Genomic DNA, 26,782 nt, shown 5'->3' with positions numbered 1-26,782 from the left:
TACCGTTAAAGATATTGTACAGGGTTCCTACACATTTTTACATTCCAATTTAAGGCTTTTTAGGAACTTTTTAAGACCTGAAGACATTAAAAATGAATACTGTATGTAAAGGGTGTGCAGTATTGAAAAAATATTCAATGGGTCTTATTCACTAATAATTAACTATCGCAAATGGAGATCTACTGAAACCTCTGATTTCAGTGAATTTATTGGCTTTTCTTTAAGTTGTTTTTTCTCCATTTGATGCACGGGAGGACAAAGATCTCATGTTAAATTCTGTTCTCTCACCTTTGAAATCATGATCCGTTTCTTTCATATGCACTTTTCCTTGGTAGAATGATAATCTGCATGCAATGAAGGCATTGTGTTGTACAATGGAGCATAGGTGGTGTACATCTGGCTTGACTGTCCATCAGGTCAGCTTGATTTCACCAAGTACAACATGTTCCTGGATCAATCAACCAGAGATTTAACTTTTCAGGAAATATCTATTTTAGGCTTAAAATCAGGGTAAGGTGGTTCTTCACCCTTAATCAGCTATAATTTTCCACAGATTTTAGGAATAAATTATGGGTAGGGTTAAGTTTAGGGGTAGGGATTGGGTTAAGTCTAGATTTTTGGACAATAATGTTGATCCAGGATCATCAAAAGATGTTGATGATGCAAAATCACGGCGATCCTGTCCATCACCAGGCCTGGAAAGACCACTAACTTGAATAAAATACTCAAACTGTATAGGCTAGGTCTGCTTATTTTGCACAAATCATCGACAACAATCAGATTAACCCTAGACGACTGTATCAACAAACTACTCAATACTTAGTTATTCAAATGTTTCTGCTTTAACTCATCTCTGTAATAGGTTTCTTGATTTCTTGATTTCCTGATCACACTTGTTAATATATCTCCACTTTTCCTCCTTTTGTTTTTACTTTAACCACTTCAGAATTATCTGGTATTCCTCTCTCAAACTTTTCCACATTTAATTTTCATTCTCTTTGCAATGAGGTTTTAAAAATGAAAGCTGCCACTTCCATAGTTGATCCTGTAACAACAGGGCTGTTTCAATCATGCTTTGCTACTTTATGTTTGAATCACAGTCAATTATTCTCTGTGCACTGGTGTTTTGCCAGCAGCATTTAAAATTGCAGCTGTGAGCCCTGCACCAAAAAAAAAAAAATTTTACTTTAACAATTTCTGTCCCATTTCCAATTCCCCCTTTCTTGCCTAAACTTGAATTGTTGAATTGTTGCTACTCAATTGCCTTCCCATCTTATCGCAGACAATATTTTAGCCCATTCAATCGGGAATCCATAAACTTTAGTTAAGGTCACTAATGTTAATTGATGATCAAAACCTGATGTTAATGTGACTGTGTCTTTTCTTTCTCAATGTATTTTTGAGATTAAAAAGTGGACAAGTCTAAACGGTGACAAGATGTATGTAATGCTCAAAGGTTCATCCCATCAGCTATGTAAGCATTGGTCTTTAACGTTCAGAACACTGTCAATACATAATTTTTCATCTTAGAAATATTGCAAGATTGCATCTCTTGTCGTCATTACCGGTCTTTGTAAAAAAAAAAAAAATCTTTTTTTCAAGCATTATGCATTGATTACTCCAATGCTTTGCTGACCGGTGTTTCAAAAGCTACCCTAATAAATAATAAAAATAAATTAATAAATTAATTAATAATAAAAAATAAATTATAACTGGTTCAAAATTCAGCCTGAATCCTTGAAACAGGACAAGGGATCACATCACTCCTGTCTTAGAGACTTTACACTGGCTCCATGTTAGATTTTAAAATTCTCAGGCTTTGCATGGTTTGGCTCCCTGTTATCCCTCTGAGCTTTAACCCCCTAAACACCTGTGCGTATCTCTGCTCCTTGAAAGCCGGCCTTTTAATTGTTCCACTTGTTTAAAATCTATGGGTGATACAGCATTTTCTTTAATTGCTCCACATCTTTGGAATTCTTTGGCTGCTGAAATTAAGCAAGCAGTTTTTAAATATTCTCTTGAAGCTTATTTTTAGGGTAGCTTTTACTTGATTATTTTGTAGTGTTCAAATTTCTCTTTTTACTTGTTGAATCTTCATAGCATGTGCTTGTATCGTATTTTGTTTTTGTATCTCATTTTCATTAATGCATTGTTCGTATAATTGTTTTATTTATTCTTATTTTTGTGAAGTACTTTTTAAAGGTGCTATAGAAAATAAAGTTTATTATTATATTATTATTCTAAAATGAAGTGAAAAAATTACCAAGTTCTTACTGATGAACTCTGGATATTGATTAAAAAATAAAGTTCATCCACTCTTTCCCAATACTGGGATCAGAAGGAAGGAAATGCAAAGATTGTGTTTTTCCAAAACATGGCACTGAATAGTGTCTTTTTTTTCTCGGAGCCATCGTTATGGTTTAGTTTCTGTGTAGACCTGTGTTTGCTGCTTCACTATATGCACGAATCGGTGGGCAGGGCTAAACAGATAGTGATGTAGAAGCAGGCACTGTTCTTATTCTGTGGAGGCAGTGTTTAGCCACACTATTACATCATGAATTTGCACATTCCACAACCTGTTTTTCTTGCAGATTAGCTTTTATATAATCTGTTTTTAGACTAAGGAGAATGTTTTGAGTTCTTTAACTTACAGGATGTTTTTATAGTACAATGATCTGTGTGAATTTCTCAGTTCATTTAAATTTTCTGATATTTAAAAGACTAAATAAAGATATGAATAGATAATAAATTTAGTTATCCACAATTCAGCATGAAGGGAGAGAGTTTTTCCCTGACTTTGCCAAATGCTACTTATTAGTCTTTGTTGGTTCATAAAAGTTAAAAGTGGGGATGTGCTGCCTTTGATTTACTCTGTGCGCGAAATGGGTGTGAAATTACCAGTGTGGTGTCCTAAGAGGAAAACAAGCATATTTGAACATGACCTTGGAAGAGAAGCTAAAGGGTCAAAATGAACACAGCTGTGTGTTTGCGGCGTAAAGAACATGCTAGCCTGTGTGAGAATGCATATGAACGACAGACAGGTGTGCACACAACCAGCGGTAAATATAAAGCTGATACAGCAAATAAGACATGTTCCATCCATAACTGTAACCTGTAAACCTCCAGAAAACAACCAGAATGAGGGAACTGAACTGGAGTGCGACAACCTTTAACCATAAGTTTAACAACAACAGCAAACATACAGTGTGGCCAGTGAAGCTTGATTCACTAATTGATGACTCTGGTTCTTTTGAACAAATCAGTTAAAATGACTCACAAATGAATCAGCCTTAAATGGATCACTGAATATTACAGATTGAACATCTGACACAATCACTGAACCACAAAGTCATAAACAACTTAAAAATAAAAATTAATAATAATAATTGATTAACTATATTTCAAAGGTTTGAGGTACTGACATGAGATAATGGCATGAGTTTGGAACAAGACTAATGAACTACATATAATTATATTTATAATAATTAGCAATTGTGTGGTCCTTCCTCAAAAGTACAAAACCTAATTCTTGATGGAATCATTAAGAAACCAGATTAAGTGGAATCAGATTCATTGAAGATAATAACAGAAATTGCTGTAATTAATGTAGATCTCAGCAGTGAAAGTGGTAAAAGGAGGTCCACAGATTTTTTTTTCTTATAAACGCTGTGTTAATGGATTACGTTTCCTTTCATTTATATTCTCATTAATCTCAAGCCGACTTGCTTGAGACTTTCTTGATATTTTCTTTGTATATTCCAGCAGGAGCGAGATGTTTTCTGGTCATTTTAAATGTGCAACTGCAATAATGTATCGCCAAGCCCAGATCGATCGGTCCTGATTGATACAGCCTTGGATTCCTTAGCAAGCAATTTCAGCAACGGCTCAGACAAGAGCTACTACACAAAGGCAAGGCAGAGAGTTTACTGCAGTTTTTAAAAGGACACGCATTGATTACCATGGTCATTAGGACAGATGAATGATCCTATGGAGAAAAAAACTATACAGTACACAGAAGAGACTGAGAGCTTGAAGGGCACAAAAAACACTCATGTTGAAACAATGCTGTACGTATACTCTTCTAGATGAGTTATTCATTACATGGATCTTAGTTGATGAGAAGCTAAATTCTACCATCAGAATATAAGAGCAATTTTGCTGTAGGTGATCCTCATCATGACCATCGCCTCTAATTTGTCTTTGCAGGCTCAGTATCACCTCATGAACCACTAAATGTTAAAAGGGCCATGTCACGGAAAACGTCAATTTTAATACACCAGTGAATTACAGTATGTTGACATGCTGCAAAAATGAGGAATTCAGAAATCATACTGACACCACAACCACGAACACATTAAGGTTTGACTGTCCATGTCTATTGTACATATAAACACCTAATCATATTCAGAATAATGTATCAAATGTGAATAGGTTGATTAATCAGAACATGGTCATTTACATAAAGCAGTCTTAAAGGTACAGAGGCAAACGTGTTAGTCAATTAATGCAGTGCAATATTTTGGTGCAAGAAACCTTAAAACAAAACAAAAAACTATTAATTACAACAACAAAAAAAATGCTACAAGAACATGGTCACTTCATATGCTCTGTTTGTGAAGTTGAGAGCTTTGCATCTGTGTTTAGCAGTGTTTTGCAGAGGACCACCTACCTGCAATACTAGCAAATATTTCGCTGACACCGATGAGGATGTACTGCGGCACTTGCCACCAGATCGGTAGATCGGCTGCATAGTATGTAACTCCACCGAGTGACTGCGGGATGGGGCCTTGTGTGCGAACTATATCCAGCCTCTTCGTCTCTAAAATGCCTGAGATGGGCAAGAAAGAGAGTAACAGAATAAAATGATTAATAAATACCTCAACAGTTCATAGTTGCACTAATAAACTTTTAGACCAAAGATAAATGTAACACAACCTTTGTGTCATCTTCAAAGACAGCAGTGAAGAATTTCAGGACCTCTGTGTATTTTAATTTGCAATGGATTTTAGCCTATATGTAAAATAGATTACCGGAGATTAATTGCTCCATATTTGAGTATTTTTGTCTTCTTGGGAAATTAACAGAAGTGTTATTTCTTCCTTGCTTTATTCTAAAATCTACTGATAGCTTTTTTTTATGTTTTCAAATAATTTTGTGAACATCATGTGCTATCAATAAATTGTATTATATTACATTGATACTAAAAAATAAATTCCACTTTACAAATGTACTGATTTGTAATGTCACTGGTGCATATTTAATGGTGCATTAAATAACAAAGAAAGGTAATCTAGGACAGGTCAGGACAATGTATAGGCAGAATATTCACATACACGCTACTACTACTAAATTTGTGGTCACTAAGAATCTTTCTTTTTTTTCAGAAACGAGGCATTAAAACTGATCAAAAGTAATATTACAGACATTTATTATATACGAACTAATGCAGATTCCTATCACAAATAAATGCTGTTTTTCAGAACTTTCTATTAATCGAAGTCTTATTAAAATTATCCTGATTTCACAGTGAATGAAAAAGGAATCAAGAGTCCATTAATGGATTAAGTGTCAGGTCAATGCCACTTAAAACATGCTCCTACACACACAATTACACCAGACTTGGTTTAGCAGGTAATCAGAGTGGAGCAGAGATTGTCAGCCTAGGCTATCTAAAAGCTTGATCCAATAATAACCATGTTGCAGTTGCCACAGATAACTCCTCGTGGGATCCCTCCATCACACTGACATGCACATATTCTCATTCTGAAGGGGTATGACCTTGTATTTCATTTCGCTTCAGTTAACAGTAACTTTATTTTTCCTCTCTTCCCTCTCATCTTTCATCCCCATCCCCATCCCCACCCCTCGCCCAAACACCAGAAGCGATCCGCTCTGATCCGTGGCTGTGGTGTGTCAGATTTAGATTGGAATACAAATGATGCCTGAAATAAAACACTCTTTGGCTAAAAGTGTGACCCGCTGCAGATTACAGACCTCACTTCTGCACTTCCAAGCCCCGATTCAAAAAAAAAAAAAAAAGCTTGACTTTTATATCTGGGGAAAATTGAACAGAAGTGGAACTGCCCCAAGGCATCGTCTGGTGTGTGGCGGGCTCGTGTGTTTGCAGCTTTGTTGTCGGAGCAGCTTGCAATGGAAATGGCTGCTTCCTGAGTGCAGGACAACAAGTGTGTCCAGGTGTGCGGGCATCATCTGTGCCTGCGGGAACGGTTGGCTTCAGAGCTATGCCACTGCCAAGCACCCATCTGTTTAGAAAATATTGTGTAAATGTTGTGAGGAGGTTCTGGCAGTGGTATTTTAAAACCAACCTAAGCCCTGCTGGGTTCAGCTACTGGGTGGACTCGGATTAAAAGCGATTCAATACTCCAGTTAAAAGGTAGAAGCCTTGTATGTACCGTATTTTTCGGACTATAAGTTGCACCTGAGTATAAGTCGCATCAGTCCAAAAATACGTCATGATGAGGAAAAAAACATAAGTCGCACTGGACTATAAGTCGCATTTATTTAGAACCAAGAACCAAGAGAAAACAATACCGTCTACAGCCGCGAGAGGGCGCTATATGATATCAGTGTAGACCACAGGAGCACTGAGCAGCATAGAGCGCCCTCTCGCGGCTGTAGACGGTAATGTTGTTTCTTGGTTCATGTCAAATTAATTTTGATAAGTCGCACCTGACTATAAGTCGCATGACCAGCCAAACTATGAAAAAAAGTGCGACTTATAGTCCGGAGATTACGGTTAGCACATAAACATACACATCCACATATGCAAAACCATAAAATAAAATAAAAAACTGAAGAGACAATAATAATCAATTTTTGACAATCCAACTTATTCAAAAAAAAATTGAAAAACAGTCTAACTCTTATTTTTTCTTAGTGAATATCCTATTAAACTACACCCTTATATCCTATTATATACATAACTTAATTTAATTGAGCATACATATCTGCTCATAACTTTACATGCCCCTTGCAGCATTTTTTATAATAATAATAATAAAAATAAAAAAAAAAACACACATAATAAGTGGTATCATAAAATGTGCTTTTCCTGTCAGAACTGCAGCGCTAATAGAGTCTCATGAACGTGCAGTCCTGCACTGAGACCAGCAACACAAGTCTGAGGAAATTATTACATTTTCATTTTTGGGTGAACTATTCCTTTAAGTATTGACTTGGTTTCAATACCAGTACTTTGATAACACTAGTATAAAACACAGTATGAATGATATTTGCACTAAGTGCAATAGCGTTAGATAGATAGATGCCATTTACACTGAGAAAGCGAAAAGAGCAGTATTTTCTTTGCAATATGTGTAAGCAGTGTTACTGTAGATGCTATACATAGTAGTGCAAGAAACTATGGAAACTTTGAAAATGGGTGATCGAATCTGCAAACATTTTGAAAACAGTGTTCCTTAAAATCATATAATTTAAAACAATATTACACCTTGCTGCAAAATCATGGAGTGTAGATTTCACCATCTACAGTCCACATTATTACAAAAAGATTGAAAGGAATCCAGAGAAGAAGAAAAAATATATCATTAAAATAACAATAATAATCATAATAATAATAATAAAGGGAAAAGGCTCTCAATCTATGAGCATAATTGTATTTCACATTGTAAACAAAATAAATATATTTGAAGAGATACTTTCTCTTTGTTGTTCCTGCTCCTGAGGTTTCATTCACATCGATGAGTCACGAAGTCTTTCAGAGATTCAGAAAAATATGCAATTATTTATCATTAGTTGCTAATAATTCATTTCATACACATCCTTGACTCTTTGCATAAATGCCTGCAATTTACCTTTATGCTGTGTGTGCCCATAGGTGACATTTGTGAGTGTGCGTATCTTGACGTACTTTGAAAAGTGAAACCGAGCAAGGCTTAGGAAGAAAGAAAAAACAAAGGGGCACAGAAAGGAAAGAACTGCGTGATTACTATATGTTGGGTATTAATGAGGGGCACTAAAAGACTCATTTCCCAAGATATCTCATCTATATAATAAGTCCCATTAGTGGGACCCATTATGTCACACACACCCACACTCACCCCTACATTTATGAATATACATACGCCATGTCTAATAGTTCTCCCTAACACACATACACATTTTTGCAAAATCCATTCGCACATAGCAAGCATCCTTAAACCGTGCTTATTTCAGGTAGCGGTTTATTAATGAGTCAGTCTGTGTCATTGAGTGGGAGTACAAAGGATGGGATGCACTTTCTCTCTCAAGAAAGAGCACGAGTCCCAAAGGTTCTCATTAGTTTGATCTCTATAACACACACACACACACACAAAGAATGTGATATGAACGTGATTTGCACATACTGATTCCGCAAGAGTGTGCCAACAAGTTTCCCCTCGCTCTTGGCCACATCAAAGCAACGGTTATTATTAGATAACATCTGTATTGTGCACTGAATACTAGACTTCCTGCATGTTCAGGCTCTGTCATGCAATACCAAGGTCATTTTCTTCTGCATCAATTTAAAACAATGGTACTCAGCTGCTTTTGCATCAAGACCAAGTTTTGAAATTGGACATTGAGTGGTGGAGACCGAAAATTGTCAAAAAAAACACATTCTGAAATGTACTTATTAGTTTATTATTTTATTCTGCTTGAATGTCAATGGTTTTATGCTCTCATTGACATTTTATACTAACTTAAGTGGTTAGTTCACTCAAAAATGAAAATTATTTTAGATCATCTTCAAAACACAAATTAAGATTTTTAATAAAGCCTGACGGTGTATTTACAGCAGAAAAGTCTGCTAGTTCACTTGCTTTGGGCCGGATCAAATACAAAGGTTTTCTTTGTGTTTTTTGCCTTCACACTGCCCATTTTTATAAGTGAACCAGAAACTGTAAACAAAACCACACATGTGCTTGAGGTCAACCATTCATTGGTTTATCCATTCAACCATACCACAGTTCATTTGGAAGTGGACCGAGACAATTGTTTGGTTGCTATTAGTCGAAATCAGACAGTCCTTGAACCGTAAGTTGGTATGCTGTTTGTGCACACAACATTGGCAAGAGCATTCTCAAAACTGCAGCCTACAATCTGATTGATTGGCTTTACTCAATTTCCAGAAGTGCTTCAGGGTGCACAGGTTTTTAATCAGTAAAACAGGAAATGTAGTGTTTACAAGATCTCAGGCCGTTAGAATGGGTGCTTCTTAGAAAGACCTAGAAAGTAGATTTGGAAAAGTTTGTCACATTTTGTCAAATTTTGAGCATGTTTACATGCACAAGCATGTAAAATAAAATAAAATATTGTTTTACAAATCACTTAGTCTCTTTATTTATATCTACAATGTGCACTACACCACTCAAACGAGTGGCTACACAAATCTAGAACATATCAGACATCAGTCATTTTGGTCAACAGGTACCAGTATTTTAAAGTGGGAGCAAATCAAGTGAAGTAAACACCTGAAAACTGCAATCATGCAGCAAAGCATTGACTTCAATCTCTCATTATTTTGACTGTTTTGAGTTTTTCTGAACTTTATGTTTACAGTTTAAAGAATCCCTCATGCTGACTACAAACCCACATTTATTCAGTTTGATGGCAGCTGAGACAGATGAGGAATTTAAAAATGTCTAAACTGCTCTCTCCCTCACCTTGCAGAGTTTGACAGGGGTTTAAAAGAGTCAGAGAGAGTCAAAGACAGACAGGGTGGGAGAGAAAAATATTCACATTTTCCCCACACTACAGAGCGCATCTCCCGAAACTCATCTCACTCAAAAAGCGCTTTAGTCTGAAATATGTCAACGTCTGGACGCAATGCACACTGTCAAGCTGACTAAGCTCGGTTTAATCCACTGGGCAGAGCTGGAATTGGACTGGGGACTGGCTGGAGTGCTGGGTGCAGTCAAACTGAACAATGAGTTACTGCAGACTTGTCAACGGTGTCTTCTTCTACAACCTCTGAACAGGCATTCCATGATTCTCTCAATGTGTGACTCAAACTTTTGTGCATGTGTGGACACAATCTTAAAGTGTTGCTTTAGTAGCAAGGCATAGACTGTGTACAGAACTTCAGACAGATATACGAGCGAGCCAAAAACACTTGGAAGGAAAGTGCTGAAGTTTTGGAGAGATTGCTGTGCCTAAATATATAGTGAGTCATCTACATAAAGACCTTTATTTGCACTTTGGATGTGAAGTCCATCTCAAAATTGTAGTTAACAGAATAACTATCTAAAATCAGGTCTCAACCTTAAGATTAAGGATTTTTCTGTTGGCTCAGTCGGGACGATAAAGCAGCTTTGTGCAGCCAATATTTTCATGGCACTACAGAAACAAAATGTTATTAATGTGTAGCAGAAATAAATACTTTCTATTAAACATCAGATTTATTTATTTATAAAGAGAAGAACAAGCAAATGAAGAGATCCTGCACTTTCTGACTAATATATACATTATTTTTTCAGTATTTAAAAAATAGTTTTTGGTCAAATAAATACTTCAAAACTGAGAATAATCAGGAGAAAATATATATTAAATTGAGAATTTTCTATGGCATCCCCATGATCTTTGAAAATTTCACTTTTTTTCTTCTTCATACTACAAAAATAATACACTGGAGAACAATGGTTTTGGCCAAAATCCTAAGCATATCTATTCTAAATGGCCAAAAAAATGCTATCAAGTTGATAGATCACTAGGTTTTGAGATACATTTCTAGTTTTGGGGGACTTGGAAGAAACAAGAAGTGAGAGGACAGTGAAAGTTCCTCTGCAAATCTGTTAAAAGGGATGGTGAGAAAAATGAAAATGACAAAAGCGCTGATTCAGGTTGGTATTTTCCAGGACAGTAGGCTGTATGAATATTAACTGTCAAAACAAGCAGGAATATCGATCCACCTTTTGCAGGGTTCAATAGAGCCGGCTCAAGGTTGGACGGGAATGACAGAATTCTGAGAAGAGATCATTGGTCTGTGTGAATGTGTCATGAGCGTGTGGGTGTTTGTCGGTGAGTCATTCTACGTCGAATCTCTGCCATATTGGAGTCACTGTACCTTATCTGATGAATGGAAAAGTCGTAACCTCTCTGAGATGAACTCATTTCTCAGAATAAGGTGAACAGTACTAAAAAAACACAATCTGACACAATTGAGTGTGGATGTATATATTGATATCTCACAAAACTCATAAATTTGGCTCATCACTGTCACTGTGTTTATCAGCTCGAACTGTGACGCGAGTAGTCTTGATGTGTTGGACCAGGGACTACTTGTTTGGACAATTTATTTTCCACATTGATTCTGTTTGGACTGGACACATGATGATGATGGATCCATACACCAATCTGGACTACCGTATTTTCCGGACTATAAGTCACACTTTATTTCATAGTTTGGCTGGTCCTGCGACTTATAGTCAGGTGCGACTTATTTATCAAAATTAATTTGACATGAACCAAGAGAAATGAACTAAGAGAACTGAACCAAGAGAAATCATTACCGTCTATAGCCGCGAGAGGGCGCTCTATGCTGCTCTGTCCTCCTGTAGCCTACACTGAGCAGTATAGAGCGCCCTCTCGCGGCTGTAGACGGTATTGTTTTCTCTTGATTCTAAATAAATGCGACTTATAGTCCAGTGCGACTTATATATGTTTTTTTTTTTTCAACATCATGGTGTATTTTTGGACTGATGCAACTTATACTCAGGTGCGACTTATAGTCCGAAAAATACGGTATGTTTACTGATGCCTTACTGTCATGTTTTGCCTGTAGCATGTACAATGCTGTGATCAAAAATGCAGTGTTTGCAGTGTTCACATCAAATAAACTGTAACTGGGCACATGTCCAGCGAAAAGTTCCACTTTTGATTTATCTGTCCATACAATATCTTGAAGGATCATCCAGGTGCATCTTAAGGGCAATTACTTTTCCCATGCCACTGACATTGAACCCCAAAAAAAGATTCACCAAACTTGTGTCTCCATTTTACCACCAGACCATCTAAATTTGAAATGTTACAAATGTGCTCAGACTCAAATTCATCAGATGTTTTTGCAGGACTGTATATTGTCTGTGCTGCCAACACTAGCATTACAATTTCACTAAGAGTCACTAAGGTTTCCTTTTTTCTTTCGGTTTTTAATACTTTTATTAAGAAAAGACAAATTATAAAATTTGTCAAAAGTAAATCACATAAACAATGGCACAAAAGATTTATACTTCCAATTAATGCCACTCTTTTGAACTTTCCATTCATCAAGAATTCTGAAGAATTGCTCAGAGTTTTCACACAAATATTAAGCAGTGGAACTGTTTCTAACATTGATATAGCACAAATTAAACATGAATGAACATTAGATGGCATCCTGTCAACCGCAGAAAGATGTCAATACAAAACATTTTTCAAGTCCAATGATATTAATCTACTCTCCTGTCTGGTTTGTTTGTCAGACAAAATGTCAGATTCAGAGTTATGATTAGTCAATCAAACTCCCAGTGAAGGGTGAATTAAAATAACGTACAAGTCAGTGCACATTATTTTTAATTATTACTGCAATCTAATTATACTGTTAAAAAAATCTAAATAAAATAAGTTCTGAATGTTCATTTACATTCAAAAATGAATAAACACTAATAATAATAATAATAATAATAATAAATAAAACCAGTCAATCTTTAGCAACATTGAAGGAACAGGGATTAACCCCACAAATTCACTCCCTCATGTAGTCTCAATGTTACACATTTGTGTCCGTTTCATTCATGATTATCATATTGATGATGCTGCAATGGACTGAATCATTGTATCATATCATGAAGTAGTTGGCTATATCCAGCTCAAGAGTTAAGAATATATGACGTGTAATTTAGGTCTCAGTGTTTTGTATCATGTGTGTGTTACAGAATGTCACATATAACAGAACACACAGCAAATGAACCTTATGAAATCTGAAATGAAAGTTCACTACCGTGACGGGCCTTCTGTCACAAAAATGGACATGTATATTTAAAATGAGTATGCAAATGTCTGCTATCACACTCAAACACTCCCACATTTTCCTACATGAGTCTCAGTTTGTGAATCTGTATAAAAAAGCTTGATACATCCACCTCACAAACCGGCACACACACACAAACTGTTTGTATGGCAAGAGTACAAGTTAAAGAACAAAAAGCATAGGTTCACAGAAATCTTTGTTGTGTGTATTGATAATACATAAAAAATGTGTCATTTAGTGTATGCGTTGTTGACTCACCAGCTGCCACCGCCGAGCACATGACAAAGAACATGCCCACAGCGATTCTCTTCAGAGGGGAGGGCAGCAGGCCTTTGCGTTTGAGGATGGGGTCCACCACTTTATCCTTGAGGGGGATCAACATGAGGATCAGCACGGCATCAAACATGGTCAGCCAAGCTGGCGTGAAGCGAAATGTATTCTGGGAACAACAGGGGAACATAATGACTCATGTTTACAAAACACTAAAGGATGAACGAACAGGAAGAAGGGTATGTGCAGGTCACTCATAATACTCAGGTGCTTCATTCTTCTCTATTTATCCTCCGTTGAAAAAGTAAGTACAAGTCTAAATGTGAATTCTGGGAGAGCATTTGGGAAAGAGAGATAGAAGGAAAGTGAATCATTCAAGCAACCTTAGCACCCTCATGTGGTCAATACTGATCAATGACTGTAAAACTCATCCAGTAAGGGAGAGCGACAGGTCTCTTAATAGCCCATAAAATCATTAATCACTTGTTAAGTACTTTAATATCACATGGGGATTGAATAGCATGCGTCAGAGCACCTGTTTCATTATCAATGGCTGATTGCTCCACTCACATGCTGCTGATGTGATGGGGAAAAAAAAGTACATAACCTAATGATTGATTTTGAAATTTAGGATTATTTTGACAAAGAAAAAAGCATGTGCATTAATAAGGAACTTTTTTTTTCTGAAGAAAAAGAAAATGAGTAGGGTTTCCCCAATGCAAAACTTGCTGTCATTCAGGTGGTTACCAAGAGGTTGCTAAGTGGTGTTCAGAGTCATTTATGCACATTGCTGTGTGGTTGCTAAAGGTCTCACAGGGTATTGTGCCATTTTATGTGAAATTACAATTCAAAGAGAGTGAACATGTTCAGTTTGAAGGGCACTGTGAACCACACAGAGAATAAGGGAACATCAATACATGACTTCACAGGAAGAGGAGAGTGAAATTACCCAGCAGCCATTGCACATCAACCGAGTATTTAAAGAAGTTTGATTAAAATAAAGTAGTGAAACAGTTGAATTAGTCCCAGCTGTTGTGTGTATGTGGTTATTTGTGGATATAAAGTGTGTGAGGTGGAACAGTTACAATGCAACATGCATCATGATTATGGTTAAACAAGATAAATGATACATCTAAAATAACTACATTACGTTTATTTCCGTATCAAACATCAGACGATAATCATTCAGTTTAGCTTTAAAATAAGACATTTATATTAATTAAATCAATAAATCATTCACATTAATTGAAATGCACATATATGCATTGTACACGTGTATCAAATTAACATATTTACATTATTTACAGTGTGACATCATAGCTCAAACTCCTCTACACAACTTAAGTGTCATCTATGTTTGATGACTTTGTAGGGTGTTCCAAATGAACGCATTTTATCAAGTGAAGTGAACTTGTACCGTATTTTTCAGACTATAAGTCGCACCTGAGTATAAGACGCATCAGTCCAAAAATACGTCATGACGAGGAAAAAACATATATAAGTCGCACTGGACTATAAGTCGCATTTATTTAGAACCAAGAACCAAGAGAAAACATTACCGTCTCGCGACTGTAGATGGTAATGTTTTCTCTTGGTTAATTTCTCTCGGTTCATGTCAAATTAATTTTGATAAATAAGTCGCACCTGACTATAAGTCGCAGGACCAGCCAAACTATGAAAAAAGTGCGACTTATAGTCCGGAAAATACGGTAAGTGAAGTGAAGTGAACTGGGTGTAAAGGGCAGAGAACACTGTGTATGGACCCTGTCGATCGGAACACAGCTCATGCTGTTGCTGTGGTGTTCTGGGTGGATGCCAGGGGGTTGCTATGAAGTGCTAAAGCTTTCTGAGCGTTCTTGCTCACTGGCCCCAGTCAAAAAAGCCCACACACAAGTTTCTCTGATATTCTAGTCTTTAGAAATTAGTTCTTCTTATTATTTTTCTTTCTTGAACATTGGGTCCGATCACTTACAAAGCGGTGTGTATATAAAGCATGTAGCAGATGCAACACAAATGTGTAAAGAACTATTTTAACTCTGATTATCAGTAGTTCACTTTGGCCGCTACGGGAAACTATCTGTCATCATTTCCTGCACAGACAGGGTCTGATGATCTGACTGAGCAGATCTGGGTAGATGCAGCTGTCTCCACGTAGCAAAAGTTAAAAACAGCCCAATCCATTATTTTCTTGATCTGACTGGTTGTAAATAATTCAAGCACCCTGTAGAATATTTCACCATCTCTGTGTTTTAATTGACATTAATCAAATAACACCAGACGAATGCAACACCAGAGGACTAGACACCCGGAGCACAAAGAGAGGTTTATTATGCATCCATGCCTGCAGGTGTGCATGGGCGTATCACACACACATTTACACCTCCAGTAGAGTATTAGTCGGTTAAGTGAAGAGCATGTCCCAGTCAGCATGTTTGAATTGAATTCTACAGCTTCACTCAGTCCCAAATCTACTGGTGCTTTTAACACTTTTAATTCTCCAGCTTACTCCCTCATTACATTTACATTCCTTTAGCTAAGCACTGGTTATTTACATATGCCCCTCAGAGAGCTGTCTCCCCTTCATCACCGTGCACTTTTAAATACTTTTTTCTCCATTTGAAATTGCCAGTTTGCATCCTTCTATCATCATATCATTTTCATCCACATTACCACTGGTGTCTGTTTCTCTCTATGGATATCCCTAATTAAGAGCTCACAGTTTGGCCTCGTTAAGACTTCACACTGGATTCCCTTTAGGCTCTGCGGTCCACCGAGACAAATCTACAGCAGCACATGTTCATTTAGAAGGGGAAGCCCTTGTGTGTGGGAGAACTAGTGACAGATGGGGATTTGCACATTTGAGCATGCACTCCAGAGAAACACCATTATACCCAGAATGTCAAATGACATGATTTCTATTGATTCAGGAAGCTGGGGAAGGACCTTTTTGAGTCATCAATCAGGCCATTTTTAGGTGGTTAACAGTCCCCTTTAAATTTCATATGAAAACGGTGGCAGACTTCGATCGGGTCCTCCCTGTCTTTCTGTGCCTTCTTCAATCCAGACCACAGCGGTGCAGAGCGAGAAACAGAGGACAAGGTGTGTGTTTATCGATAGATTGTTGTAACTTTGTCATAACTACAGTTTGCAAAATATCATGGGGAACCAATCGGTTCCACATCTATCTATCACCACAGCTGTTTCCTCCAGCAAAAGTGAAGCACATATGAACGCATACTTTATAAAACTATGTTGCAATTTTCATTTGAATATTTTTTCATCACAGAAAATATTGCAGCGGCACATTCTGAAAATGTGACCTGTCACAAGCTCATACACCCAATGAGAAGTAATCTTGTCAAATTAAACAAGCTTTCACGTCATGTCATATTTTTAAATGTTAGTAGAAAATGGCACAACCACTATGAAAGTACTCTGGAAAATTATATTTAAATAGCATGAGGTGCTTTACAACTGTCTCTACAATATGACCATGCAGTCACACTCTGGAGCGATGTGTTATTTAACACAGCCAATAACATCTTTTTCACTTCCCCATTGTCATTTCGCACTTCCTCTATCCTTACCATGTGACTTTGAATCTAATTCTGAAAAACTTATTTTCAGACAGCCATGAAATGGCATGTACACACACAAACAAAAGTTGCTCATCCAGTTACATTTGTGTCTATGCATTTTCATCATCATAAAGCAACATGTGACTGCATTGTCATTGCTGATCAGACAGCCCCGGAGTTGTGATTTTGGAATAGTCACCGTGAAACCGTTGTGAGAGGGTTTAATTCAAGGCGAATGTTCTGACACACTTACCTAGTAAAGCGTATATATGTACATGCACACTTGCACAAAAACAAATAAACAGCAAGTTCAGATGAGAAAGCAGGCGCTGGGTGCTAATCTGTGATTAGTGAAGGTCACAGTTTTGAAGTTAATACCCCAGTTTTCAAAGGATTTCTCTAGCTCATGCGTGCCAGAGTCTCCAGAGAGTATCCTAAACAGCCTCTACTCTACAGCCAGACAAACATCACAAGCACCTGGCATCACCACAGGCATGCTGTTTGCTCTCAAATTAAACCTGAGAATACAAGTCATTTAAACATATCGTTTTTACACTGTTGAATTTAGTGATCACTTACAATATTACTCATGGTTTGTTGTACCAAAATATTCCAAATTAAAGTGTCTTGTTATCCCTTACAGTTAATAAGGCTATTTATGGTAAAAAAAAAAAAAAAGATAAATAAAAATCCATCTTACAAAGACATGTTTCATTTATAGGAACATGTATCATTAATGGAAACATCTGTGACATTGAAACGGTGGTTTTCTAATAGCACGGCAGAATGAGAAATATGGGAAAACTGATGAGGAAAGTGACCAGAGCACAGGCAAAAAAGAAGGCCAACTGCTTTAATAATTGAACTCTTCATTAACAAAGCAATTATAGTTTTCTTTCAGGCCAATTTGGAAGTTATCTGACATTATTGGCTCTGAAATAATGGTTTTCTTACCGGGTGGGAGTCTGTGGAGTTGGGAACGGCTCCAGGAATTGTCAGATGGAGACTCTGGAGATAATATGTGGTCTGCATCTGCAAGTGAAGACAACAGCACACATAAACAAGCAGGCAGCACTCACATCTCATTCAGCGGTACTAACCAGCCTACTATGATCCATTCTCCACTTGTAGAGACTCTGTTGCAGAATATTGCTATTGATTAAAACTTGAAATACGGCAGAGGAAGAAAATAGCAAGTGGAAATATTTCAGCCAGTAAAAGCAGTTTGGTACTTCATGGGAACATTCTTCAATATCTATTCATGCAAAAAGCCATTAGGCATTTTCCTTTTAAGTTAGAGACATTGTCCTTTAATCAAACCTTAATTTAAGCCCCCGAGGAATAACAATGCCGAATGACCTTTCTAAAAGTTGGCAAGCATCTCAGCAGACAAAACATATGGGATGACAGGGCATCAAAAGATGACCTTTCGCCGTAATTGGAGGAAGAGAATCTTTTTTCACGTGAGATGGACTATACAATGTTCCTTATCCCAACAGACCCACAGCAATTTACCATTACTATAAATGCTGCATTCACCACAGGAAATTACTCAATGCATCCTTAGAGTGGAGAATTTTACAGTGTATTTTTTTTTCTTTTAAATAACTTCAGAAATCCCAGTCTAGAAAACAAATGGGTGACCAGACATCCTGATAAAATTGGGACAGTGTTGATTTAATGAGCCATGTCCTGCAACTAGGGGTGGAATGGTTCAACTTTTTCATGGTTCGGTTTATTTCACGGTTTTAGAGTCACGGTCTCAGTACGGTTCGGTATGTGTATGTTTATGGAAAAATAATACTTTCAAATAAAAACATTATAAATATTTTATCATATATCATTAAGAACATTCTATCTAACTACAAGCAACAGCACAAATGAATGCAATAGTGTAGAGATAAAAATAAAATAAACTGTGATTTTCAGTTAGGTCTAGAATTAGTTTTGGACTTTATAAATTAAAGATTATTCTTTAATTTGCTTAAAATCTGTGCGTGTCTTCTGTACAAATCTTCTTACTGTGCACAAGGGCTCGCGTCCTTTGGCTCTTAAATGTTTAAACTGGCAAAGCTTAATTGAGTTTAGTTTAAACACACATACTGTATTAACAGGGATGGGCAGTATTTGAAATACATGTATTTGAAATACAACATACTATTTTGTATTTAAATACCTTTGAAAAAATGCATTTAATCCAAGTATTTTTTAATTTTAGAAAAAAAAACTATTTTGTATTTAAATACATTTAATTTTTATTTATTTTTTGGTATACTTGTTGATACAGGAAATCAGCAGTCTAACAAAGAGGTTGATTGGCAAAAAGTAATTTATTTATTTTGAAACTACAGAAATATTAAGATTAAATAGTATTTTGTATTTCAAATACATGTATTTGAAATACTGCCCATCCCTGCATTTTAACGTGTGCTGTTCAGGTCTCACCTGTGCACGCGCTATCACCACCCGGGTGATGATGAAATAAATGATTGCTCATATTCCAGAATACGTCAATCACATTAAACAAGAATGAATGATTTGTCCGTGTTTTTTTTTTCTCTCATCGCTGTTGTTGTAATATCTGGAAAGTCAGAATGTGAATCCATCAACAGAAACATATATAAGCTGAACCATGTTTGTGTTATTTATATCAAACCATATTACAGATGCTTTGTCAGATTTAAGTTGAACCGCGGTCCCAGTGCCTGCCGAACTGTGTGTGATAACCCTACGGTTCGATTTTTTCTTTTTTTGGGGAACCTTCCCAACCCAGCGTTACAGTTGAGTTCCAATCATTTGTCCTGATAATCAATCTTAGCTATATTTTAATTGCTATATATAAAGATTGTTAATTAAACTGTGATTTGTGCTCTTTCTATAATGAACAATCAGAAGCATATGAAGTTCTTTGAACCATTAATACAACATTAAGCATTTAAAAAATACATCTGTCGTTTCCTCTTTAGAATATTCAGCAAATTGAAAACATTTCCATATTATAATTGTGCAAATGGCGGAACATGGAAATGACTTGCTTTCAACAAGTAATTTAAAATAGCAGCTCATAAAAACAAACCTACTGTACCCAACTTCTGACAAACCATTGCAAACTTTAAACACACTTTTTCTTGGCATTACATTTCAATACATTTGTTGAATGTCAGGTTTGATTCCTGTAATGTGTCCAAACATTAGATCCATTACATCCACTTTCACACAAACAGTTTCTTTATTTTTCTTGTTTAACTGTTATGAATAAAAACACTTATTTAAACATTTTAATGTCCATTAGATCAGACAAGCATCTTCTGATAATCTAAAAGAGTTCTGTGCTTGAACTAAGGTCAGAAAAATGGCTGGAAATTTCACTAAGGTGGTTGTTAAATGGAAAAATGAGAGAGGCAGACCTCGGAAATATTCAAACTTGGAAATGTTGACAAACTGTATTTAAAGATCTGCAAAACACTTTATGAGTGGTTTGACACACAACTTCTGTTTTTCTGTGGTAAGGTGACATAAATTCAGCTGTTACAGGCCCCATGCCAGCTGTTGAAGGAACGCTGCTTTAGTAGTAGAGATATCCCAGTCTTTATTGCTTGTCCTTTCTGCATTACCTTGAGCAAGACACATATAAAGTTCTTCAAGGAAGCACCTGTCTCCTCAAGGGCTTTAAACCCACCCATCCCATAAAGGCTCCAAATGGCACAAACCCTTAATATGTCAAAGACAAAATCTCTGATTATAAACATCCATCACTTGTATTTGACATACCAACGACACCATTCATTACCACCATGCCTCTCCTTCTGTATGAGACACCTTGAGACTTCAATCTAATAAAATACCTATGCAATTTCCTATTCATCCTGTCACGACTTAAATTAAGGTTAAAAATACATTGCCTGTACATTCCCCTATTTTTAACAACAGATCTGAAAGGCGTAGCACTTAAGACACCCACTCATAAAAACCTTACCTGGAAATAGACAGTCCAGTATGGAATCAGGGCCAGGAAAACAGGAAGTATTTTAACCAACGATTTCACTTCCTCCACCTTCTCCTCTGAAAATCGCCCACCGTATGTCACCTTTGCACTATCCAGTAGAGATGGCTTTGGCCTTGTGAGGGAAACAAGGATTTTAACAAGCATTCATTAAAACATAGCTGAAATATCTGAGCACATCTGTGTTTGAGAAACAAAGTAAAAAAGATAAACAAAGAACGGACTACGGATTTGGCCAACTTAAAAAATAACAATGTGGCATGTTTTCATGAAGCCCCTGTTCTTTGATCTAGAGAGAGGGCTTTGGCACTTGACAGTAACTTATGCCAAAGAGACACGATAAATAGCTCCATCACATACGAGACAGACAAGAGGGGTGGATCAAAGAGGGATAACATTACAGACTAATGGAGTCATCTGAATCTGGAGTGGAGGTTCCCACGAAAGAACTGCATTAATTTACAATCTAACACACTAAAAACATTTCACACAGTTGAGACTGTGTAAAGACTAAGAGTCACATTTGTATGTAAGACATAAGGTTCTTATTCTTATTAAAGTAAATGTAGCCCTCACCTGAGCAGACTTGGTTCTTTTGGCCCGCGTCCACAGAGGGCCGAGGCCAGGATCCGGAACATGTCACTGAAGGCACTGCCATCTGCAGATTTGGTTATAAATACTGTTCTGCCCAGGGTAAAGATGATGAGGGACACCCCGAGGCAGACGGCAGGGATGATGTAGCCTATAAAGAAGCTAACGTTCTGCTGAATATAAGCTACTCCACCCAGCGAGAAGATCGCTCCCAGATTAATGCACCAGTAGAACCAGTTAAAGAACCGCCGCGTTGCCTCCGGACCTCGATCCTTCACCTGTGAGGACATACATCATAAATGCACATGTGTGAACTTTATGATCATTCATTCATTTTTATTAACTTGTTTTATTATTTTTAAGTGCATTGGAACAACTGACTGAAAATTCTCCTAATAATAATAATCAAATCACTTTTAAATCCATAATAACCGATCCTATAATTGATTCAGTATCAAACAAAAACATAACACATCAACATTCAATACCCACATTCTTCATTTGTTTCAAGTACTGATTTACAATTTATTAGATGCATTTACAAACTTGTGTGAAGTTTCTTCTCAAGTGCATGCACATGCTTTCTAAAGAGATGTCTGCTCTCATAAAGCTCAAAAAACATGCAGCAGTAGTCATACAATCAGAGATATAGATCCTCAACAGTTTTGGGAAAAGCGCCAATATATTGTCACTTGTAAGCAGTTTCAATTCAGTTCAATGCCCCGCCTCTTCTATGTTTAAATGAGATCTATGCCCCATAACGATAACCAGATGGTACATCCAGCAGTTAATTTCTTTATTGAATCTAAAAAACACATGACGATCTTATGACAAGGCAGCGAGTCAACAGACATCTACACTGGCCTAATCCAAGTCATCCACATTTAAAGACTGAAAAATAAGCCATGGGTTTTTATTTTCTTCCAAATACTAGTAAATCCAAATAATCCAGTAAACAAGGTAACTGGGAAAAAATCTTGTCAAGCATATAGATAAAACAACAAAGACAGATGTCCGTTTTACTTCCTAAGTTGTCAGTTTTATTTAGCGTGTTATGTCTAGCTCAAAAGGATGGAGTTTCTAATTAGTCATTCAGCAAATACTTCCCTTATAGTTCACTTATGACAGGGATATTCCCCACTGTACTGGGCTACTGTACAGTTTCGTGTCACCGAGAGGTCATGGTGAAAGTGAAATGAGTGCTAAAACATGACGGAAATGAAAGGATTCTTTATTGTTTTGCACATTGTAAGAAATGTTTGGTTGTACTTGTTGTGGATCACTCTACATTACATCACTGAATTTCTTCAGCATTTAATTCCCTTCAACAATACAACATATTAAGTCTGCAGATATCAATGTACTTCTAAAAAACTGTATTTCAAATCTGAAAAACAGACCTTGGTAGTGACCACAGAAGCCATTTCAACGAAAAGCTTTGGAATTTTGATCTTGTGACACAAGTCATTTTGCAGCCCACAAGGCTAAATCAGACTCAAAGTACCTCAGAAATGTGTGGTATGTTCCTTGTCATTTAATAAGTGAAGTGAAAGTGCCCAGAAGTGTGTCTAAATTTAGGGAAGCCTGACAAAATGACTTTTGCCAAGGGAACCACTAGCACTTTCTGAAATGCAGAAACAAACTAATTACCCATACCCATGCACTTTTAGACATGACAACATTTAGTAAAATTAAACTTGAAAATGTATTCTATTTTATACTGAAAGTGAATGAGGGATAGGATTGTAAAGTGAATGTGAAATGGATAAGGTGTCCATGACTTTTGAGCTATATTCTGTCTTATGAACCATATCTCTTATTGGTTGCATTCACGAGAGACACGGCAATGTCTGATTTGCGATTGAATTTTTCATCACTCCTTCAAGCTTTTCACAATACATTTACTGATGTCTTTCACAATAATATATTGAATGTTTAAAATTATAATAATAATAATAATTCCTTACATTTATATAGAGCTTTTCTAGACACTCAAAGCACTTTACATTGTCAGAGGGGTATCTCCTCATCCACCACCAGTGTGCAGCATCCACCTGGATGATGCGACGGCAGCCATATTGCGCCACAACACTCACTACAAACCAGCTTACTGGTGGAGAGGAGACAGAGTGATGAAGCCAATCAGCGGATATGGGGATTGTTCAGAGGCCATGATGGTCAGAGGCCAATGGAGGAATTTTTTATTGACCACAAAGAGTCAGGACCATAGTTTAAAGTCTCATCCAAAGGACGGTGCTTGTTGACAGTATAGTGTCCCCATCACTACACTGGGGCGCTAGGACCCACACCACAGGGTGGGCACCCCCTGCTGGCCTCACTAGCATCTCTTCCAGCAGCAACCTAGTGTTCCCAGGAGGTCTCCCATACAGGTACTGGCCAAGCTCAGCCCTGCTTAGCTACAGTTGGTAACCAGTCTTGGGATACAGGGCGACATGGCTGCTGGTTTACAAATCTAATAGATCCATTCTCCATTACAACTCACTAACTATAATGTTTATAGTTAAACAGAGTCTAACAGTTTATAGCCCCCACTTGCAAGGAGGATAATCATTGAGATTATAAATAATATTTGCTACACAAATCTATAATATGCACTCAGAAAGACTTGGAATATGGTGTATGTTGACGGTTATGATACTTTTGCATCCTTTTCAGAATATGGTGTATGATGACTTTTATGACAAAGTACTTTTGCATCCTTTTTGAAGTTTAAAATGACCTGCTCCCAATGTAAATGGACAGAGCAAACAGCACATTACTCAATACCACTCCTTTTGTGTTCCTAAAAAAAGAAAAAAAAAGTGTGGAAAACATACCTAAAAACCAAAGAAATACAAGTCACATTAAACTCTTTAAACTACAAAAGTAGTTGACTCGTGGTACTCGCTGTCTTGTTGACTCGTTGTCCCCTCTGAGATTTAAACATACTCAAAGTTTAGACAACTCTCTAGCTGTAGTGAATTCTGTTATTTCAGGGGTTTCAATCTTTTAGATGCCACGGATCCCACAAATATCCCAGAAATTTAAAAACTTGCTATGTTTTAATTTATAAAGACCACATTTATACTGCAAAGAAAAACTAATATGAGTAAAGTATTATTTAAAAGTTAATTAGTTAAATTTGTACATTTATTTTCTTTAATTTATTTATTTTTTCACTGTTTTATCTAAACTTTCCACAGACCCCAAGCACTCCCTTCCTATCACTTCCCCAGACCCCATTTTGAAATCCCCTGCATTACCTGATCTGCCCCGAATGGAGTGATGTTTGATTTGACAGCTCCCACCCCAACAGCCACCAGCACCAGACCACTGTAGATCGCAGGCCCACAGTAGGACGGCCGATTCATGCAGGTCACATTGGCAGGCACAGTCCCGTTTTCAGAGAAACACTCTGCTGACTGCACTGGGAATGCCATCTCTTCTCCACACAGAGAGGCCCTGGTGCTGTCGTTGGCAACAAAGGGGAAAAGCAGCATCCCAATCAGGTACAGAACTAAACTCAATGCTATGGTTGCAAACTTGCCAAGGAATGCATCTGCCAGCCAGCCACCGAAAGGCGATATCAAATAAGTGACTCCCATGAAGATCAAGGGGGCCTGGCTGGCCGAAGTGCCCTCCCAATAGAAGGGGCTGCTGTTGAGGAAGAGCACCAGGTTCGAGGTGATGCCATAGAAGGCCATCCGCTCTAGAGACTCTGCCAGCAGTATAGCAGCACATGCCAGTCTCCTGCCATTGAACACTGACTCTGATCTAGTCGGAGCCACAGAGTTGTCCAAAAGAGGAGTGCTCTCGTTTACATCCCTGCCAGCCATGGCCTGATATGCTGTTTCTCAAGAGGCGGTCAGCTGACCAAAATCCAAACCTAGAACAACAACAAAACCACTGTCATTATATTAAAAGCATGTGATACCAAAAAAAAAAACACAAATTGATGCAGTGATGGGAATTCAGGAAATAAATTACGACAGAGTGCAATATTATAATGTCTCACGTGTTGTTTAAACTTACCGACTTATTTGTATATCTCAATCAGTCATAAAACAATAAGAAAGGCTGCAGTCAGCAACTTCTATATTTTACTCAGTAAACAGGCTAACAACAACATGCATAAACATACCGTTCTTGAACACTTAGCACTGCTCCACATTCAGCCCGCAACGTGTTCACCAATGTCCTCGGGATACATGTTATTAATAATATTAACTTAAAGTTCCTAAAGGTCTGAAGGCATAAAGTTTAGTTGTGGTCTCCGAGGGTAAACAGCCAGTCACAATACTACCGCGTGACACCCGGTTCACTCACAGGAGTCCACGTGACGCGCCCACAGCACACTCATCAGATCTGAATCTCATCTGGATGAGATTATCCAGCGCCAGTGAGAGGCGTCAGGCTCATCGGTGTGTATACAAAGCGTTGAGTTAAAAATGGCATGAAAGCCAAAGGCCACTACTGATTGGATAAATAGGTGAAAGAAAGGGTTTATTTTATTGGCTAGCCTTCTTGAAGCCAATCAATTCTGCAACGAACTTCCTGGGTGATGCTTTGTCTGTCAGGTACATTTAAATACAGCCAGGTTATGGTTTATGGAGGAATTATTGAGTCAGATTATAAGATAAAAGTCTAAAACTAAAAGCCTTAAACCAAATCTAAAAATCTAAATATGGACCATCTAGTGGCAATGTGAAAGAAGTGTATCTACTAATGTCAGAGGGGTTTAACCGCAGTTTAAAAAACAAAACATATTTAATGGTTATTCCACTGACCTATAGGCTAATAGAGAATATATAGATCAGTGGTTACTCACACCCTTTTTACGATATGTTTTTATTTTTTTATTCTTATTATATTTAGAACTCGTTTATTTAGACATCGGGCTTCTCAATCTGCGTCTTATCCCTGGATGTTTAACACATAGTGAATTACATTATATACAAATACAGGCCTATTCTTAGGACACAGCTGGGTATTGTCAACATTTATTATGAATCATTATGAATATAATTTAAATAGATTGTTAATACATTTAATTTTTATTAGCCATTTATTACAATGTTTTGTTTATGGATAGATTCGCACTTTCTATGATTTGCAGGCTTCTGTTTAAAAGTTTATACATATATACATACAGTATATATTGTGCATACACCTCTTAGAAACATATGCTTATGTTGACATCTCTAGTATTATGTTGTTGTTTTTTTCTATTATGTTAAGAACTCATTTATTCAGGTATTCATATTTTCTACTATCTATAATTCATCCATGATACAAAATCTTCAGTGTAGAATGAACCATATGATTTGATAA

The 26,782-nt window shown here is 37.1% G+C and overlaps 1 protein-coding gene across 1 annotated transcript in view; it reads right to left on the bottom strand.

Moving 5' to 3' along the window:
* Positions 1-25,804, bottom strand: part of LOC132115464 (solute carrier family 15 member 4-like) — a 53,587-nt gene extending 27,783 nt beyond the window's left edge. Inside the window, exons 1-7 of the mRNA XM_059523957.1 lie at positions 25,593-25,804; positions 24,715-25,337; positions 21,437-21,729; positions 20,834-20,975; positions 17,812-17,889; positions 13,268-13,448; positions 4,670-4,828 (exon numbers count right to left, since the gene is read on the bottom strand). Of these exons, the coding sequence (XP_059379940.1) occupies positions 4,670-4,828; positions 13,268-13,448; positions 17,812-17,889; positions 20,834-20,975; positions 21,437-21,729; positions 24,715-25,287 (1,426 nt within the window). The 5' untranslated portion in view covers positions 25,288-25,337; positions 25,593-25,804. The remainder of the gene's footprint in view (positions 1-4,669; positions 4,829-13,267; positions 13,449-17,811; positions 17,890-20,833; positions 20,976-21,436; positions 21,730-24,714; positions 25,338-25,592) is intronic.
* Positions 25,805-26,782: the final 978 nt, after the last annotated feature.

The sequence above is a fragment of the Carassius carassius genome, chromosome 34, assembly GCF_963082965.1.
Source record: "Carassius carassius chromosome 34, fCarCar2.1, whole genome shotgun sequence".
In the NCBI taxonomy this organism is placed as follows: Eukaryota; Metazoa; Chordata; class Actinopteri; order Cypriniformes; family Cyprinidae; genus Carassius; species Carassius carassius.
This window is presented reverse-complemented; position numbering and strand designations above follow the sequence as displayed.